This window comes from Castor canadensis, chromosome 1, assembly GCF_047511655.1.
Source record: "Castor canadensis chromosome 1, mCasCan1.hap1v2, whole genome shotgun sequence".
In the NCBI taxonomy this organism is placed as follows: Eukaryota; Metazoa; Chordata; class Mammalia; order Rodentia; family Castoridae; genus Castor; species Castor canadensis.
The window spans coordinates 78,255,497-78,275,161 of NC_133386.1; the positions used below are offsets into that span (position 1 = coordinate 78,255,497).

At 35.0% G+C, this 19,665-nt stretch overlaps 1 protein-coding gene across 7 annotated transcripts in view; it reads right to left on the reverse strand.

Annotated features, from left to right (window-relative positions):
- Window positions 1-195: 195 nt before the first annotated feature.
- Window positions 196-19,665, reverse strand: part of Dop1a (DOP1 leucine zipper like protein A) — a 96,243-nt gene continuing 76,773 nt past the window's right edge. For 5 of the 7 annotated variants that reach the window (XM_074078839.1, XM_074078847.1, XM_074078828.1 and 2 more), the window contains 16 exons: window positions 18,807-18,941; window positions 17,084-17,139; window positions 15,962-16,066; window positions 13,498-13,564; window positions 13,122-13,266; window positions 12,891-12,970; window positions 12,004-12,113; window positions 11,590-11,739; window positions 11,394-11,455; window positions 10,797-10,949; window positions 10,550-10,686; window positions 9,707-9,762; window positions 8,632-8,796; window positions 5,129-5,258; window positions 2,890-2,949; window positions 196-793 (listed from right to left, as the gene is read on the reverse strand). In XM_074078839.1, coding sequence (XP_073934940.1) covers window positions 488-793; window positions 2,890-2,949; window positions 5,129-5,258; window positions 8,632-8,796; window positions 9,707-9,762; window positions 10,550-10,686; window positions 10,797-10,949; window positions 11,394-11,455; window positions 11,590-11,739; window positions 12,004-12,113; window positions 12,891-12,970; window positions 13,122-13,266; window positions 13,498-13,564; window positions 15,962-16,066; window positions 17,084-17,139; window positions 18,807-18,941 — 1,917 coding nt within the window. In that variant the 3' untranslated portion in view covers window positions 196-487. The remainder of the gene's footprint in view (window positions 794-2,889; window positions 2,950-5,128; window positions 5,259-8,631; window positions 8,797-9,706; window positions 9,763-10,549; window positions 10,687-10,796; window positions 10,950-11,393; window positions 11,456-11,589; window positions 11,740-12,003; window positions 12,114-12,890; window positions 12,971-13,121; window positions 13,267-13,497; window positions 13,565-15,961; window positions 16,067-17,083; window positions 17,140-18,806; window positions 18,942-19,665) is intronic. The other 2 variants (XM_074078870.1, XM_074078854.1) reach the window with 1 other exon arrangement.

Here is a 19,665-nt window from a genome sequence, read left to right on the forward strand (position 1 = left end):
AGGTGTTGTACTTGTGAGGATACATGGTCCAGGCTTCAGTTATATTTCACTGCTGTTAGTGAGGGATGTAGAAGACTTACACCTAGTAAGTGACCAAGCCTTTGATTGCAAAGTGACACCATACTGACACCAGAACATTGTTAACAATGGAAAGGAGAAAATCCCCAACTAATCCAAATTAAAGACCAAAACCAGTATCAAAAAATGTGCAGTGTGTATTTTGCAGATTCAAGACAACTTAGGACAATAAAACAATGGGCTATATATGGATATATAGATCTCTCATAGGCACCATAATCAGTGAGCCAATATTTAAACTTGATTCTGGCCACATTCAGACATTAGCTCTTATTTACAAATATTTAAATTAAATACAACCTGAAGTGTGTTTTGTTACATACAAAAAAGAAAATAAAACTATACAACTCAGAGCAGTGTGTTTGTTTTAAATAATTACATTTAAGCTAAATGGAACCACAGGTGGTGGTCAAGTTTTTATCACCCCTTCCAGAAAATCTTTTTCTACCATTTCTTCTATTTTTTGCCTGGCTCTGCTGGAAAATGGTTTATGGTTTTCCAGTTTCATGTCCTTATTAGAGAAGGTGCTTGAGTAGAGGATGGGGCTCCCTGAGTGTCCTCCATAACGGCTTGTGACTTTGCTGTTGAAGACTTGGCTGAGAACATTGAAGAATGGCAGGAGCTGTTCCATACTGCGCACGGTGCAGATGGTAAGCAACAAGTGTCCTGGTTCCCAGCCCAGTGTTCTCCCTGAGTTGTCTTCCTCTGGATTTTTCTGCAGGAAATAAAGAAGGGGTGGGGGAGAAGAGTGTAATTAACAGACGATGTAGTCTAGAAAATTTAAAAGGACAAGAGTTGAGAAATGAAGACAAGTGATGAATGTCATTTCAGACTTGGCCTTTTAGTGCCACATGCTAATTTTAGATAGAGGGTTCTAATACCTCTTTTGAAATATTTTCCAACTAGAATGCACAAGTTCAGTTAGCAGAAATGATATTGGACAGGGATAGAATCAAAAATAAAAAGTTGATTTTGTGCTTTGCATATACTCAAAAATCTAATTTCTGGGCTCTCAGAAATATAACCAAGGATGGGGACACAAAGTGATTACAAAAGAAAATGAAGAAGAGAAAGTTTTATATACTTCATCATTGGTAAATCAATTTCCTTTTAACTAAATGACCTAATCTTGCTATAAGATGGTAGTAGGATCCAAAAAGTGAATAATTACTGTCAGTATTGTAGCACAAAAAAAGGAAAGAAACCCTCAGGTCTAGACTGTGCTAAGTAATAAGGTCCAGCTTCTCTCTCCCCTTAAGTCAAAGGAACTGTCTTAATGTCCACTCTGCCATTTACTTACTGTGTTGATTTCTCATAGCCTATCCTATCTGTCTTGCAGTAGGGAAGTCAAGTGAAAGTCATATAAAAACTAAAATATAAACATCAGGAATTTCTATATTAACATACTACTTTGGACTGGGGACATGGCTTAAGTGGTGGAGTGCTTGCTTATCACACAAGGCTTTGGTTCCATCTCTAACACCACCACAAAAAAAGAGAAAGCTTTAAGCTATCATCCCAAACTTTTGGGAGGCTGAGTCAGGAGGATCATGAATTCAAGGCTACATAATGAAACCTTGTCTCAAAAAAAAAAAAAACCCAACAAAAAGAAACATGTGGTTGTGCAAGTCATAATCCTGGCACGTGGGAGGCTTGAGCAAAAAAATCATGAGTTCAAGCCTAGCCTGGACAACACAGCAAGTCCCTGTCTCAAAAACCAAACCAAAAAAAAAGGTGGTTTCTTTTTTTTTCTCCCAAGAAGCCAATTAAACTACACAAATAGCTTCTCTAGTATAGCCAAATAAACTACACTACAGAAAGAGATGAATGAAGATATTTAAATTTGGGCAAAATCACAGATTTAACAAAGATAATGAAAAAACAATGAACTAGGTAAAACAAGGGGAAAAAATAGACACAGGAAGAAGAATTAAGTCTATCAAACTCATTCACAAGTGGAGTTTTCCTTGTAAGAGGATATGTTGCTGAGACACTTTTGTCGTATCACCAATTTCCTAGTGTGACCTCAAGATTGCTTTGCTTATTTTTGTGGTCCTGGGGATCAAATTCTAAGTTTTGTGCTCTAACAGTGACTTACATCTCTAGCTCTATTTGCTTATTTTAAAGTAAAATCCTAAGGAAAATAGATATGTTAAAACAAAAGACTCCACAAGCAAACAAAAGATCACCTATTAGTTTACCTGTCCCCTTCACCACTCAAAAAACACCAATGGAAAAACCTAGCTATCACTTGGTTTATTTCTTAGCAATTACTTAACCTCTAATCTAGATTGCAGGACATACAAACACATCTCCCAGTCTCTCAGTGACAGTGGCTGTAACGTTAGAGAGTCCTGTGACTGGCTTCCACATCACTGACTGCCATTACTTCATTACTGTCTGACTGTACTGCCTCTCTTCCCTTACATCAAACTGCAATTTAGTGGTCAGCAGAGGATGTAAAGAGATGAATTTTTCCCAAAGGAAAATGAGTACTAGACTTGCACCCTCAATAAAGCTAATATCCAAATGTAAGAGAACTATGGTGTCATGTTGCAGTGATGGGTTTTTCACTAACCTCTTGACCAAAAAGAGCACATTTGCTTCAGGGTTTCTGCTGTTGTTCATCAGAACTACACATTATTCTCAACATTAGAATCAAACATGTTTCCATACAAATGATTTCTCATTTGACTTTACCAGTCTTTCCTATTTACCTCTTTTATATTTGCTGAAATCCAGACCTGGATTTGTGTCTCAATATGTGGTCTAGATTTTGCTGCTATACAAGCATCAATCAACCACCCTCACCTGATGCTTGGCCATCTCCAATCCCTCCAAAATCACTGTCTTAAAGTCTTCCTCCTTGTCCTGTGGAAGGAAAGAGAACTCACAGCCTTTGTTCCAGTGAAAAGTATGGTTGGCCATGAAGACCTTGTTTAAAAGTATTTGGATGGAAAGATGCTTTCCAATCAGAAAAGCTGTCTTAATCTGTGGGACAAGTTTTTTAGATTGGGGGGGATGTTAATAACTATCTCACTCACTACATGTAAGACACAGGAAAAACAAAGGGCTACATGTACCTGATATGTAATCACACTGCTACTTGATTTGTCATGGTTATTTTTCTAAACTCTGTATTGATGAAAGTAACCTGCTGTTAAACTCTGGATCCACCTTTCATCCGCATCTCAAGAAGTGACTGGGATTTTAAATCAAATTCCTCATGCCCTTTGAGTAGAAGCTCCTATTTAAAAATTTTCTTCCCATTTCTACAGTACATGGAATCCAGTGTAAGGGTTGCTGCTTGACTAGGACAATCTACAAGGCTAGAACATTTCGGAGCAGTCGAAGCACACAATGCAAACTAGGTCTCACAAAACAATCTAGACCCCCAGATTATACAACATGAATTTGAAAATTCTGGAATGCAAAAGAAAAGATGACAAAAAAAATAACAAAAGAAAGATGACAAAAGGCCCAAAGATGAATATGTCAATTTCATTACTCTTCTGTTAGGGACAAAGATATATAATAAGCCTGCTGCATACTGAAAGATAAAGTATTTAAATGATATAAACATTTTATAAGTTTTTATCTTCTTATACCTTATTTATGGTATATATTTGAAGTAAATGCCTACTTTTCACCTTGAGGAATTGTTCTATGTAGATGCTTTGTATCTTGAATCCCTTTACCTTTATTTTCTTTTTCATGGCAGTACTGGGATTTTGAACTCAGAGCCTCACACTTGCTAGGCAGCCACTCTCTTATTTGAACCATGCCTAAGGCTTTTGCTTTAGTTGTGTTTTGCATAGGGGCTGGCCTGGGACCACAAGCCTCCTACCTGGATGGGGTCACAGGTGCATGCCACCATGCCTGGTCCCCTTCACCTTTCTAATAGAGACCTGTTAATTTTCAGCAGCATTTTCAAAACTGCAGGCTAGAGGGGGTGGGGATGGGGATTCTTGAACTCTAATAAAATGAAACAATATTAACAATAAGAACTGTAGGAAAGAACAGTATATATCTCTGTCTTTAGGACATAATAGAAAAAAAGAGAAAAAACACTGACTTGGAAAATTTTTACCATGTGCATTTTACATCATATGCATAAAGAGAATGAATGCTAGTGATTATTCCCTTTATTATTCTGGGAGGTCTAGTGAATTCAATTTTGATAAAACGTTCCTATTTACTTATTTATATAGGCAGTACTTGGGTTTGAACTCAGGGCCACACACTTGCTAACCAGGCACTCTACTACTTGAACTACACCCTCAGCTCTTTTTTGCTTTAGTTGTTTTTTAGATAGGGTCTCATCTTTTTGCCTGGGGCAGGTCTCAGATGGTGATCCTCCTACTTATGCCTCCCACTTAATGGGATTACAAACATGCACCAGCATGCCTGGCTTATTTGTTGAGATGGGATCTTGATAATTTTTTGCCCAGGCTAGCCTTGAACCAGGATCCGCCAATCCCAAGTAGGTGGGATTACAGGTATGAGCCACCATATCCAGTCCCCAGTTAAATTTATTAAAATTAAAAAATGTATCTTTTCATCTACTGATTATTCCTTGTTGAAACCAATCTGACAAGCTTATTCTTCAAATCCCTCGTAGTACTACATTTTTCTAGTTAGCTCACATCTTCATGTTTCTCATCATGGCATGAAGATAAATATTGTGCTTGTGTAAAATTCTTAAGTTTTTGACATGAAAATCTTTTAGGGCTAAAGTGCTAAGTACTTACCTGCATGTTTCCAAGGTTTTTACTCTTTTTTGAGGAGAAAATATTTTAAGATAATGTTAATAATCAAAAGACTTCCTTTTTTTAAAAAAATAAATGATAATCAAATATTCATTTAAAATGCATATAATGTATTAAAATTTCATGAATATTAGGTTATGGAAATTAATCCTTAAAATTGGAAACTTGTTTTCAAAATATTTCAACAGTGTCCTTAGTTTCCCATGAAGTATTTAATAAACGACTCACTAATGCAACAAGGTAGTAGCATAATGTGACAAAACAAAACAAGAATTTAATACCTTTGCCCTTTTCCGAAGAAGTTTTGCTAGTCGTACCACATAAGGTTTAAATTCTCGTTGATGTATGCCTTGCCTTCTGACTTCCAGACCCGAATCATCTGAGGCTTCTGGAATAAAGGCCCATCGGTACCTATGAAGTGAATGATGATATCAACATCAGAAAGTAAGCTTTGTGCTATCTCAGATGAGCCTACATAATTTAGTAGACAGATAGATCATGATCCCATTTTTTATAAATTCAAGCACCCTGGTAGCCTTGTATCTTGTTTATATTTCTTCTTTGAGCTGTTTTTTTTTATCTGTATATATAGTATTAAATACTGCATAGGGTTGTAAGAGATACATAATAATAATGACACAAAATGCACATGCACTACTTTTTTCATGAACACAAAGCAAGTATTCAACAAGTGTTCCCATTCTCATTAGCTAATGAGCAAAAAGGTTTTTGTTGTTGTTTTTGTTTTTGTGAGACAGGGTCTTGCTATGTAGCTCAGCCTCTGAGTGCTAAGATTAGAGGTGTGTACCACCATGCCCTGCTGGCAAAAAGTTGGAAAGTTTTAAAATGAAATTGCTTTTATGTAGCTTATCTGTTTTTACTATAATACAATTTGATGACAACTTGGTTTTCCAACATATAATGGGTTAAATGTTTCCTACCTATACACTAAGAGGGCAAAGAACTGAAAGAATTTAAGAAAAAATTCAAGTAAGACTTCTTTCCTATCTCCCTTCCATTTTGGCCCATTTGTCTTTAGTAAGTTAAATTTAATATCTGACTATAGAAAAAATTCAAGCAGTATAAAAGGGCATACCAAAGAAAGGTAGTCTCCCACCATATAACCCACTGACACTGCCAATTTCTTGTATTATATTATTCCGGAGAGAGTTCATTCATAGAAGAACACATTCATATAACCAACCCTCTCCTCTTAGAAAAAAAAAAAAAAAAAAGCTGGGCATCGGTGGCTTATGCCTGTAATCCTAGCTGTTCAGGAGGCACAGATCAGGAGGATAGTTGTTCGAAGCCAGTCTGGGCAAATTGTTCTGTGAGACCCTATCTTGAAAAAACTCTTCACAAAAAAGGGCTGGTGGAGTGGCTCACGGTATAGGGCCTGATCAAGCCTCAGTACCACCCAAAAAAAAAAAAAAAAACAGATGTACGGGCTGGGCATGGTAGTGCATGCCTTAGTCTCAGCTACTCAGGTTAGAAGTAGAGGTAGAAGGATAACAGTTTGAGGCTGGCCTGAGCAAAAGCCCAAGACCACATTGGAAAAACAAACTGAAAGCAAAAAGGACTGGGGCATGGCTCAAGTGGAAGAGTGCGTGCCTAGCAAGTATGAAGCCCTGAGTTCGATTCTTAGTGTGGCCAAAAACCAAAAACAGACATGGGTTGGGAGTCTGACTCAGTGGTAGAGCACTTGCCTGGCATGCATGAAGACCCTGTACCACCCCTAGCACCATGGAAAAAAATAAAGACCCGGACATAATTGCTATCTGCTATTTGTTTTGACCTCAGTATTTAGTATGGAGTTCATTCTATATCAAACCCTGTTCTTTCTAAAGCTACATAGTACTCCAGTGTTGGAGGTACAAAAAAAATTTTTTTTTGATGGTACTGGAGTTTTGAACTCAGGGCCTCAGCAAGCACTCTACCACTTGAGCTACAGTTCCAGTCCTGGAAGGTACTGATTTAGCTAATCTCCTAGACTGTCCAATCTTGGTATTACAAAAGTACCTCACAGTTACCCTGATACAATGATTATTTTTGTGCACATCTGTGAGTAGAGTGTTAAGATAAATCTTTAAATGTAGCAGAATTACTGACTTAAAGAAAATGTTTATTAAAACAATCTCTTTGGAGGACAAGTGGACAAAACCAATGTACACTCCTAACAAGAATAAGAATGCTTCGCTGTTAATGATAAAAGAAAAACAGCTTTTAGACCTTTGCTGTTCTGATAGTTATCTGTACTTTTAAGTGGACTTCCTCTTATGAGTACAGCTCAGGACTTTTCTCTATGTTTAGAAGCTATTCTTTTTCTTCCAGTGCTGGGGATTAGACCCAGGGCTTTGCTCATGGTAAGTGCATATTCTACTGCTAAGCTATACCCCAAGACCTGTCTTCTTTCCTTTTGTAATAACAATATCCTGACTGGGATAGAGGATAAACTAATTTTGGTCCATGTCATAAAGGTAAAAAGTCACACCATAAGCTTATTACTTAATGTCCTTGCCAGAGTACTGAATATACAATGTTTATCACTTTGGTGAATGTAAGTATTTTATTTTGGATACTTTCCTATAATTCTGCTTAGTATCCTTTTGCAAAATTCTTTAAAGTAACTTCAGTTAAAAGATACCCAGCTATTAGAATTCATCAAGATGCATATACAAATGGAAAAAAATTAAAGGAACTGAAATTAATCTAAAAATATTTTCTAGTTATCATTAAATTTAATAGAAAGTAAGAAATTTTTGGATATTTAAGCATGTCCAAATTAAAAAAGATAGACAATTATGATATCCTATTCTTTACCCTATTAATATTTTATTTCAGAAGAATAATGTAATAATATACTATGTAAACATCTATTTGATCTTGTATACAAATTCTCAAATTATCTTAGCTAAATTATGATAAAACCTTACATAGTTTGGCTATTTAAAAAACTTTAGATATGAAAAACCATAATTAAGTATTTCTGAGCATTTATGAACAAGATGTGAGAATTTACTCTTATCAATATTCTCCTTTTCAGTTCAGTTCTCCATCATGTCAAATAAAACAGCCACCTTCATGCTAGTCTTATCCATCTCTAGTTTTTTTTGCACATTACACAGCCAAAATAAACTTCCAAAAATGCAACCCCAATAATATCACTTCATTCCTTAAGAATGCTTCAATGGCTTCCCATCTTCCTTAGGAGAGTCTGCTTTCTCCAATACAGATCATGAGGCTCACATGATAGATTTCCTTTCCAGCCTCTTCTCTCAGCATTCTACTCTAGCAATGACCTTTAAACACTACAGACATGCCATCTGCTTTTGCCTCTGTCTTCACACTGCACCCCCAACTGTCACTCTTCTCTGCCTCAGTCTAAACCTCCAGCCAGGGCCTGCTCTGAACCTCAAAGTTGGGAGAAACATCTACACTGTGTGGGCTCACAGCAAAGATGCTATCACAATATCCACCATGTGTTCACTTGTATCTTTACTGGACTTGAAGCTCTGAGTCATGTACCCCACTGCCTCACATCTGGAGGATACACCATTTGTTGACTGAATGGTCTTTTAATACATCCACATCAACCACTTACTTCCAATAAAACAGTGCAGGCCCACCTGTTGCCAATAGAATTACATCTTGGTAAAAATTATGAAATTTAAAATTATTTCAATTTAACAAAGAATTTTAAAATTAATCTTAGATGTCAATGACCAAAGCAAATATATTCACTTAATACCCTTAATATCCACTCAATACCCTTGTTTTTACTTACATTTGAAACTGAGGAAGATTTTCAGACGGCAATGCCAGAGCCAAATCCAAAAATTTGCAAGCAGAAAGATAGAGGTTTAACCACCGCTGGCTGTTATATGAAGTAGAAAAGCCATTACCTCCTGTATAGGTTGTTTCCAGACCAGCCACAGAGGGGCCTGATGTCCTATAAACAGGAGACAGTGCTGTCAGCAGCTGGACCCATTTGCTCACAGGGAATTCCTGGAACAGCTAAAGTACCAGCTAGTATTTGTCATAGTCATCTGATTACCAGTGATTGCCAAATTATAGAAATGATAAATTTTACTGTTATCAGATAAAAACTTCATTTTTCTTTAAATTTTAAGAATATAAACACAGTAATTTGATGTATACCCAAGAAATATAAAAATATAAACTGTGTAATGAAAGAAACCTTATTTCTACTCAGTTGCTTTCTGCAAATATGAGGGGAAGCTTTCTGTAATAATAAACACAGTTACTAGTATAGGCGACTCTTTTTTTAAAATTCGCAATAAAGAATAATGTATCTTCAAGACATTCTCAAAGAAAGGAACTTTTCAATTTATAAATTTATATGAAAATTTCCTGTATAAGTTGAAAATGTAATCATACATTAAAAAACTTCTTGCTAAAGAGAATACAGTTAGAGTACATTTTATTAGTAACACTCTAGAAAACCTGGACATAAGGATAGGATACCATGGTTATTTTACCTGCCATAGTAGGCTTTGTTATCTGTTATAAGTTTCAAGAACCAGATCTGACCTACCAAAACCAGCACAATTCATGTAGCTGAAACACTATAACTCTATTAAGCTAAATTTGTATCTGCAGGCCAAAGGCTATGAATGCTGATAATTTAATCTACTCTACCATTTTGTGAATAAGGGAAATTACATTATATCTGAATATGATCAATTAAATAATGGACTAATCATATAAAATATTTATATTTTGCCTATACGCTCTTAAGTGTATATTAGTGTCTATACTCTCTTATTTGTTAAGCAATATTCTGGCTAATCTCAGGATATTAATGGTTAAGAACATACTGAAATAAATTACGTTATTACCGTGAAATATCTTCATCAGCAGTGAGTTCCTGCTCCATCAATAAAAATACCTGTACCTGAAGACCAGGAAATAAAGTTAAATCTTTATTTAAATTGGATATATAGTTTGCATATTATATTTAGGTTGTATTTTCATTAGGACACAAATTTTTGGATACATCTTCAGAATCTTTTAAATTATATTTAATTTAGCAGTACAGAGCCCTGCTAATCATTTGGCAAAGTTCAATGGAATGATATGATTAGTGACTGTGGAACGGAGTCACAGTTACCTTTTAAAAAGAGAAAATCAGTATTAAAGCAAATTTCCTTGGGGCAAATTGGAAAGCTGGGGTTCTTTTCCCTTTCTCTATTCTTCATTCCCCAACACCCCAAATCATTCCTATAAGGAATGAACTTGAATGGTGGAGGTGAGACTTGGGAAGGTTTTACCATTTGAGAGTTTAGAAAATCTCTCTGAAGCAAGTTTAACTGGGATGAATGCTATACTTCAAGAGTGAATACATGTCCATAAAACTCCAGTACAACTACTTCTATTAATAGAGGTATTGCTACAGGTAGGAACTAGACCTGTTGGTCATGATAGTTAAAAGCATATCAGAGACTGAACACTAGAGCAGATCAGATGTATGCTGCTATCTACATTGCATAACTATAAATTTAAGCTGTAAGGCAATGGAATCTAACATGCTTTACTATTTCCAACTGTAAAAACTGGCAGTAACTAGTTCAACTGAATTTAGTTCTCTTTCAAAATTAGTTTTCATCCAGTAAGTACATAGAAAGTAGTAATACTGCTTTGCAATTTAGATTTATAACCTGACTGAGTTAAAATTAACTCACAAGTTCTGTGATCATGGTAGGCCAAAGCGAGGTAAGATGTTGTGGAGACATTCTTAAAAGTAACACTCTGAAAAACAGGAAGACTTGGGAGTGAAGAGTTGGCACTTGGGGCAAACGGAGACTCTCAACCAATCTCTCTGAAAGAAATTCAGTATATTTTCAATGGCTAAATAAATTTAATCATTATCACATAAAAACTTCCATCTAGCTCAAAAGATAGAGAAAATAAAGAGTTTTAGCTATTCACCTTGAATATCTGGAAGGTATTTCTGGTACTGGTCAATTTCACTGCTAAAAATAGCAAAGGCTAATCTTTTGAGAAGCATGGCTCTCTGTTCTAGCTCCACATCCCGGTTTGCAAAAAGATTAAGTGAACTGCTTTGGGCCACAGCTACTCGAGCTAAAAAAAGAAAGCAAGTGAGAGAGATCATGACACAGTTATTTAGTCACTTGAAAACAGATCATTCTGTTGTTTTAAAAATGGGTAGATGTTCTATGACAACTGAGAAAGAGGGGAACTTGGGGTCATTCTGTGGCACAGAAGAGCAAACACATGCCAGAAAAACAAGTAGTAGAAAATGTGATGTAGAGAGAGAGGGAAATTTAGAACTGTGGTTTTTAGAAAACAAAATCACTAATAATGCCATTTTATAAATCCCTTTAATATTTTACATCATCTGCTTAAATCCTTTGTGTTACTTTAAAAAGTAATCCTCAGTGTGGCACTGCCTAGCCTGCCTCTCTTTCTCTATGGACAACAGTTTCCAGAAAAGAGCAGAGTAAGTAATAAGAATAAATCCTGTACAGGGAGATGTTGCTTGGGCTGTCATCCCATAATACTCACTCATTAAATCTCTAAATGTCGTCTTATCATGTGTCATCAGATTATCCATAATTGCTCTCCAACTGCAAGAGATAGCATTATGATATGTAATTAAAATTGTGTTCTTATCATTGTCTTCTAACTTTTCTGGATAGTAATTGACTTCAACAGATTGTGAGATACAGTAAAGTTGAATGAAAGCAAGAGGATGACTTACTGATTAACACAAGAGGCATCCATCTGAAAGAAACTGGGATCCATGAAGAGGTCAAAGGCTTCTTTTTTCCAAGCTCTCCGTGTGTACTGATACCCACTAAGACTGCTGAGCAGCTGCACACAGGCTCGATAACTAGGGGCATTATGCGCACTGTATGGAAGAAAACACCTTAATCTCAATGTTCTAACTTTAATCATATTAAGTTAGACAGTGTTCACATTTACCTATGACAATGACATGGAGACACAAAACAGAAATCATTGTAAGAAAAATAATACATGAATAAATTTTTAAACCATTATAATGCGAGGTAAGAATAATTGTGGTTAAAATTCCAAAAATGGCAATAAAGGAACAGAACTCGTTTCTGACAGGCTATAAATTAATTTAAACCTATTTAAATCATGATAGTACCTGTGATTTCGGAGGTAGGGTACAACATAATGCATAATATTTACAAGTAAAGGAATAACTCGCTCCTTTTCATCACTATAGAAAACCATATCTAAAAGATGAGCCAAAACCTACAAAACATAAGAAACAAAACAGAAACAGACATCATCTAGTGGTACTTATTTTCAGTTTGTAAGAAAACCTAAAATACCTTAAAATCAGAAAAATGTAAATGCAGATTTCCCTAAGTCATTTTTATATTAATGGTTTCTGCCCCAATCTGTTTTTTGTCCATTATAGTGATATAATATAAATATGGATAAAATTTTCTAAAAAAGAATCTAGGAGTCTTCTAGTGTGACAGCGAGTAAACACTGAATTTAGGGCTAGAAACTCAGTATTCTCTTTCCCTGACATGAGTCAAAGAAAGTTTGGAAAAACCCAAAGAATTTAACTGAGCTGCTCAAGTCCCAACACTTGTCAATTAAAACCTATACAAATACATGGCCATTTTTGTCTAACCTTTGCAAGGTTCAGGTCCACATCTGTGAAAGGAAATAGAATGGCATATACAGCTGTATGTTAACAAGTAGATTGACAAGAAATGTGTTGCAACATGTAAAATACTTCCTAGTGAAAGTATATACCATCTCCATCCCTCTTCACTATAATAACAGCACTTTTCTTTCTTAAAAAATATCTAAAGTTATTATCACTAATACTTTATAAACAAAACAATCCAAATACAGACAAGGCCAAACCCTTATATCTGTTAATTGCATATAGTGATTTCTAGAAGCACAAAATGATTTTCTAAAATTAAATTTCTCTGTACGAATTACTTGTTAATATTTAATTATGAACTGACTTACTTAAAAGTTCATGTGAAAAAACTTGATAAGGTTTACCTCAGAAAGCAAAGTCAAGGCATGGACACTATACACAGAAGGAGTTATGTTTGAGGTTTCCATTGCAGGTGACAACATATCTAAATAAGAGCAAAGACAGGTAAGTAAAGATTTTCCCACTGAAAGAAGCTACTTTCATGAAAAAAGGGATAAGGCTGTGTTACAGTGCTGTCTGAACTGACTTCTTGGAGAATATTGCCAACAGATAAAAAAACCTAAATGAGAGCATACCTTCAACATCAGATTCCAGAGTGTTTCCATCCACCACTATTTTGGGAGAAGGCTTAACTTCCAAATTTCGCCGCAGCCATGTGGTTTGTTCCAGAGAGGAACCGGCAATTGCACCAATAGCATCCACTACTTTATGGGTCACATCCTAAAGAAATAAGGAAGTACCATTGTGTGTGTTCATACACACATACCTATGTCATAGACTTTTGATGTTTTCTATTTTCTGACAATAGATATTTTATAATAGACATTCCTGATTTTTATAGAATGCTCATAGTTAAAAGAAGCTTCACAGATTATCTTATATGACTCTGTTTTCAAGTTGATGGCATTGAGAAACAGTTTTAGCAATAGCTCTGTATTCAGAATGCCTTACCTGGAGGTCTCTTTGGTCTTTTTTATTTTCCAAACTAGGATTTTTCATAATAAACTCATTCAGAACCCTACAAGGGCCATAGAAGAAAAAGAAAAAGTATTAGTCTGAAAAAAATGATACAGTTTAATTTTTGGCATTAGGTTGGTTTTGTGGTTTCCAACTCATTAAATGTTTACTGAATACATGTGTACATATTCTGTGACTCAACTGAAATGTGTAAACATATGTGTGAAAAGACACAGACAGTGATTTTGAAAGCCGCATAGGTAAGAGCCTCAAATCAGAAGAAACCCAAATGTCCACAAACAGCAGGAGATAATATTGTGTATGTGTTAATTCAGTGAGATACTGAGCAGCAAAAACAACAAATTGACTATGGCAAATAGGTTATAGTGGTAAATCCCATAAACATAAGGTAATGGTTAGTACTTTCCCACTGAAAAAAGCTACTTGCTAAACGTGAAAAAAGGAATGAGTTTGTTATTTACAGTGCTTTCACTCAAATTATATACGTTGAGTGAAAGAATCCATGCATAAAATAAAATATGCACATATAGTTCAAAAAAAGGCAAAATCCATCTGTGGTATTAAAACGATATTTATTTTTCTGGATAGATGAAAGGATAATAATTGGGACAGGTCCAGACGGGACGCTGGTGTTTCTTAATTTGTGTTTGTGATTATATATATTTGTAGGATTTTTATATGTGTATTACATATGAACAAAAAAGAGAACAAAAACCAAAACCCAATAAACTTAAATATAACATAGAAATGTTTCTTATGTATAAAAATAGATTAAAAATACTTCAGGGAAAGAAAACCCCATTCCATCATTTGCTAAGATTCTACTCAATATATACTTCAACTTGTTTTTTGATTTTTTTTTAGTAATACTGGGGATTGAACCCAGGGCTTTGTATATGCTTCTAAGCAAGTGCCTTGAGCCATGCTTCCAGGCCCCCTCATTCATGCTTCCCCAAGTTCAGGCTGACCTTGAACTCACAGTCCTCCTGACTCTACTCCTGAGTAGCTGGGATTACAGGCATGAAACACCATGCCCAACTTCAACTTGATTTTTTTCGAGATAGATTACATGCACAATTACCTACAAATTAATATGTGAGGTTTAACCTTAATATTGATTTCTGTTTTGTAAGTAGGAAATTTTAGAACAGTTGGCAAAAAAGTAAATTACTGGAAATTATAAAAGGGAATTAAGTTTCAAGTATATTTGAAATTGTTCAACTTTTTTTTTTTGGTGGCACTGGGGTTTGAACTCAGGTCCTCATGCTAGGCAGGGGTTCTACCACTTGAGCCACTCTTCCAGCCCTGTTTTGTGTTGAAAATTTTCAAGATAGGGTCTTGAGAACTATTTTCCCAGGCTGGCTTCAAACCAAGATCCTCCTGATCTCTGCCTCCTGAGCAGCTAGGATCACAGGTGTGAGCCACTAGCATCCAGCTGAAAATGTTCAACTCTTTTACAGAGGAGTACACACAAGTTCAGAACAAGGTAGGATTATTCAGTATCTGAGAACAGAAAAGGAGGTAATGAAACAATAAAAATCTTGTAGGGGAGAAGGTATAAATCTTAAGTAATTTTAATTTTTTAATGAAATTAGTCTGTAGGATTATTTGGTGATGACTCAAAGAACTGTACATACATTCCTTTCATGAGCCCTACAATGACTCCAAATTAGGTAACACATATAGAATTCTTGCCCGACAGATGGCAAAACAGCTTGGTTTATTGGTGTACTGAAAGTCATAGAGATGAGGGTTGGAACTGGGAGATTACAAGAATCAGAAATCTTAGTGAGAATGATGCTTGATGTTCAGAATTTTAATGAATCATTAAAATTCATGAATGTTAGTTTCTTAATCTTTGATTCAGGAATTATAAACACTTAGTCTACCACTTTTTTTTCATTACATCTTTAAATGTCTAAAAGTCCTCCAGCTTTTAAAGACAATTTTCAAAATAGATAGCATGAGGGTCCAGGGATCATCATGATCCCTGAAATTCATGAACAGAATCTTTAGCTTAGTATGCCTGGACTGGGCCGTAGGTGACAAGCTATTACTACCTGCTGTTCCTCTCTCCTTAAGTTCTTACCATTGTCCTGCCACATCCCATCTGCTTCCAGGTAGAAGACTATATTACCACATTTACCAGAACATGCAAGGCCATCTTACTGAAGAGCCTTCACCCTTCTCTTAATTTCATAGATCATTGGTTGCCAGACTAAAATGGTTAGTTCTTGAAGGACAATAAGGGTAGAAGCTAAGTCTATAAATATAGAACCACACATTTACACATATAAAATCACGAGAGCTATAATTATGATTATGCTTTTATTCAAAACTATGTGTGTATGTGCTGCTAGGAATTGAACCCAGGATCTCTGCCACTGGGCTACATTTCCAGCCCTTCAAAACAATATTTTTAAGGGAGATTACTTACCCAAGTATAAGAAACTGCCCTGGGGCTGGAAGACTCAGTTGTATGGAGTCTTTTAGAAGTATCAGCAGTGATGCCCAGCTATCTACTAAATTGGGCACTGGAATTCTGAAAGATAAACAGTTTGCATAGATAGAAAGCTACAATAAACTTCAGTTTTCTTTATGTCTATTTACAGTCATTAACAGTTTTCTACAAGTTTCTCTGAAACTTTCTAAATTTTTATAGACTATGATAGAAAAATTACTAAAATCATTATATTTTCTACTACAATTATGTAAGAAAAAACTAAGCACATTTAAAATACTTAAAGTGATTTCTTAATCTTGAAATTTTGCTGCATAAATTATATGGACTCTAAAAAATAAAATACAACTGCAACAATCTTCAGCCTTAATTACAATCTATCCTGAACACCAGTCTCTCACCTGTACAGAAACTGAGATAAGTTTGTTTCAAACTAACCCTATCTGTATTGAATTTAGACTTTAGGAAGTTCCTGCTCTAAGTCACAATCAATTTAAATATATCAAATAACTTTATTAATGTTAGTCACAAATCACAAACAGATGCCAAATTTGTGATTAAAATGGAATTACCCTATGTACAGGGTGAATTAAGATTTAGGTTCTTGAGTAAGAACATTATCAAAACTAAAATCCACTTAGTTTCTGTTCAGAAGTCAGTTAAATGCAAACATGGAATACCAAGCAAGAAGATATATTCATGATATTCCTAATGTTAAAAAAAATAAACAGATTGGACTGCTACATACTCACCTATATCAAAATGATAATTCAGTGGCAATCAGCATGATTTCATGAGTAGGTTCTGCTTTTCTCTTATATTTATATGATTTTCTTAAAATTCAGTGTTTTATATTCAGGTACCTTTAATACCCTTCGGCCTTTTGGCTTTCAGGGATTTCATGGCTAAGTCACTAGCATAACCATGATTTCTACTAATATATCCACAAACAATATTTCTGTTTGTAGTTTGTGTTTTAGGGGTAAAAACTCTCAAAAGTAGTTACGGTTTAAAAAGAATTCAAATGCTTTCCTTCTATATTTCTTAACCTTTATACACTGTGACTGCAGTAAGGAAAGATGCCATCAATAATCTTACCTTTGAATATAAGCATAGAAAAACTGAAGCATGCAGACTTCCAAAGAAAGATGTTTCTATAAACAAAAGAAATCAATTTTATAGTGAAGAAAAATGTTGGCTTGGTTTTTTCATTGTTGCAACTACTCTATCTTACTGCCAGTTTTTAATGATAAAATGTTAAAAGAAAACAAAATCAAATACCTATTTATCATAAAAATGCCGCTCTTTTCTACTTATTGGGGAAAATTTGTAACACAAGAGCTATATAAAAAGTTTAAAATGGAAGGAATGGAAAGATTTTCATTTTCCTCCCACATATCAAAAACTGTTACTCCACCACTTTTAAATGATCAGTTCCTCTGTAAGCATAAGAATTAATTTTATTTTAAGCAGTTTATGGTTGGTGCTATAAGAATTAAGTTGAGATTTCTTATTATATGTGTATTTAAATCTATTTTACTATACATATCTGTTAGTGTGGTTAGCTCAAGTTTTTATTTAGTATTTAATAGCTGAAAATGTAGTCATTATTAAAGATAATGTTGAGCATATCATATAATTAAAAGAATACATCTGTGCTCGAAAATTAGTAATAGGCACAAAAATGATATTGACATCTACCACATTTGACAAATTGTTCTCTTTTTTTGTCCCAACTATTCTCTCAAGTGTTTGCTTCTTATTACATAAAGGAAAACCAGTGTCTGATGCATTCAGAACTTAGAAAGGGGAAAGAATTTGGAGGAACTGTTTTTTGTTTTCATGTGTAGCCCAATGACTGCCTTGAAATATGCTAAATTGAGCTTTCATATACAAACTAAAAATCCTATGATAAATCTCCAGAGGTGCTTTTAGAATAGTCAGATAATTTAAATAAGGGGGTTAGGAGGGCTGGGGATGTAGTTCAAAGACATAGTGCTTGCCTAGTATGCTGGGTTTGATTGCTAGCACTACAAAACAAACAAAAAGGCTAACAGCATTGGTAATTCACAAACACCTTTTTTTCTTTGCAATTCAAGATTAAAAAAAGGAAAAAAGAATTTAACATATTCAGATATATGTAATAATTTTTAAAAGATGTGATTATGTCTGTTTTGGCATGGTTTCAAAGTCTAATGTTTACAGTTGGTAAATCTTTTCTAAGAAAACGTGACCTCTTGGTATTGTATGAACAAAGCAGAAAAAAGGAGAGAAATTTCTAAGTTTTTAGACTTTCATTTGTCTACTTAGAAAGAAAGCAATTTGAGTGGAGACGAGTAGGCCGTTCATTTTCTGTTCCTCTTACCCAGCACAGTATTGTATATGGTCAAGAAATAACATTGTTTAGACCTAAAATGCCATAGGCATTGACTACAGCAAAATTTAAAAACTTACAGAATTGAAAGATTCATTCAGAAAAGAAAGCAGATCTTGGGCTGAGAAAAACAGTAAGCAAATCTTGGGCTTGACTTCTGAGTTCATCTTTTTATCAGAAAAATTCCCCATAAGAATCTGGTCACACTGTTCCTGACTGCCTTTGATATACATAAGGAGATACGACCAGTTAACTGTTCTTCACTGGGTATAGGAATGATCAGAATAGCAAGGCATTGCAGATATTAATTCTTAATTAAAGGAGTGCATGCAGTCATCTCTATAATCTACGCTAGAGATAAAGGGAAATTGGTATACAAAAAAATCTTACCCTTCAGCATCCTTTCTGAAACTGAATTATAAGCAAAAGGAAAGAAAGGTTTCTTACCTTGTCTTTGGCTATGGCTGGAGGCTGCTTTAAAACTTCTTTCACAGTCTGGATAACAGTTTCTGCTCTCATGACACTAATTGAGCGAACCAGCTCTACCAGTAAAAGCTGTTCTTCACTGGCTGCAGGAATGACCTGGATAACACATTATTGTATTCCCATATCACGTGTGTAGAGGAGACTTTTACGAGAATATTTTATGGTCTCTTCTTTACATAAAGAAGTCCTTTGACCACTTTTAAGTAAAATTTGTTTTTTCTTGATACATGTACACAATTTAAAAAAAATCAAAAATCAAATAGGACAATAAGCCTTAGAGGAATAAGAGCAATACCTTGGTCCTATCCCTTCCTACCCTAAAGTAACTGCTCAACTCTTCTGGTGATTTTCTATTATTCCTAACATCTAAATAACATACTGCTATCTTTCCTATATCATGTTTTAAAAAAATTTAGACATTACCTATTATTTCTTTTTTATTTCCCAAATTGCTGTTTTTGGTTTGCTTTCTCTGTATCTATTGCAAATTCATCTTGCTCCAGCAACTGTAAATCTCCTCTAATTATATACTGGAGTATTCCAGGTAACTAATCTTGTGCCTTTTGCTTCCCTCTTCTTCAATCTTCTGGTTGTTTTTTTTTTTTCTTTTCTTTTCTTGAGACATTTCTGTTCTACCCTGTATTGGTACTTTCTAGGCTTGCTTCAAAGTGTCATGTTAACATCTGTCTTGCCACCATCATTCTGAAGAGGACCCTTATTCTTCTGTGCTGGAACCCATGTTCTTGGGCCCTCTGTTGTCTTCTGTCTGGGTTTATTCCTTCTTTGGTAGAGAAGCATCTTCCAGTAGGCTGAGAAAGAG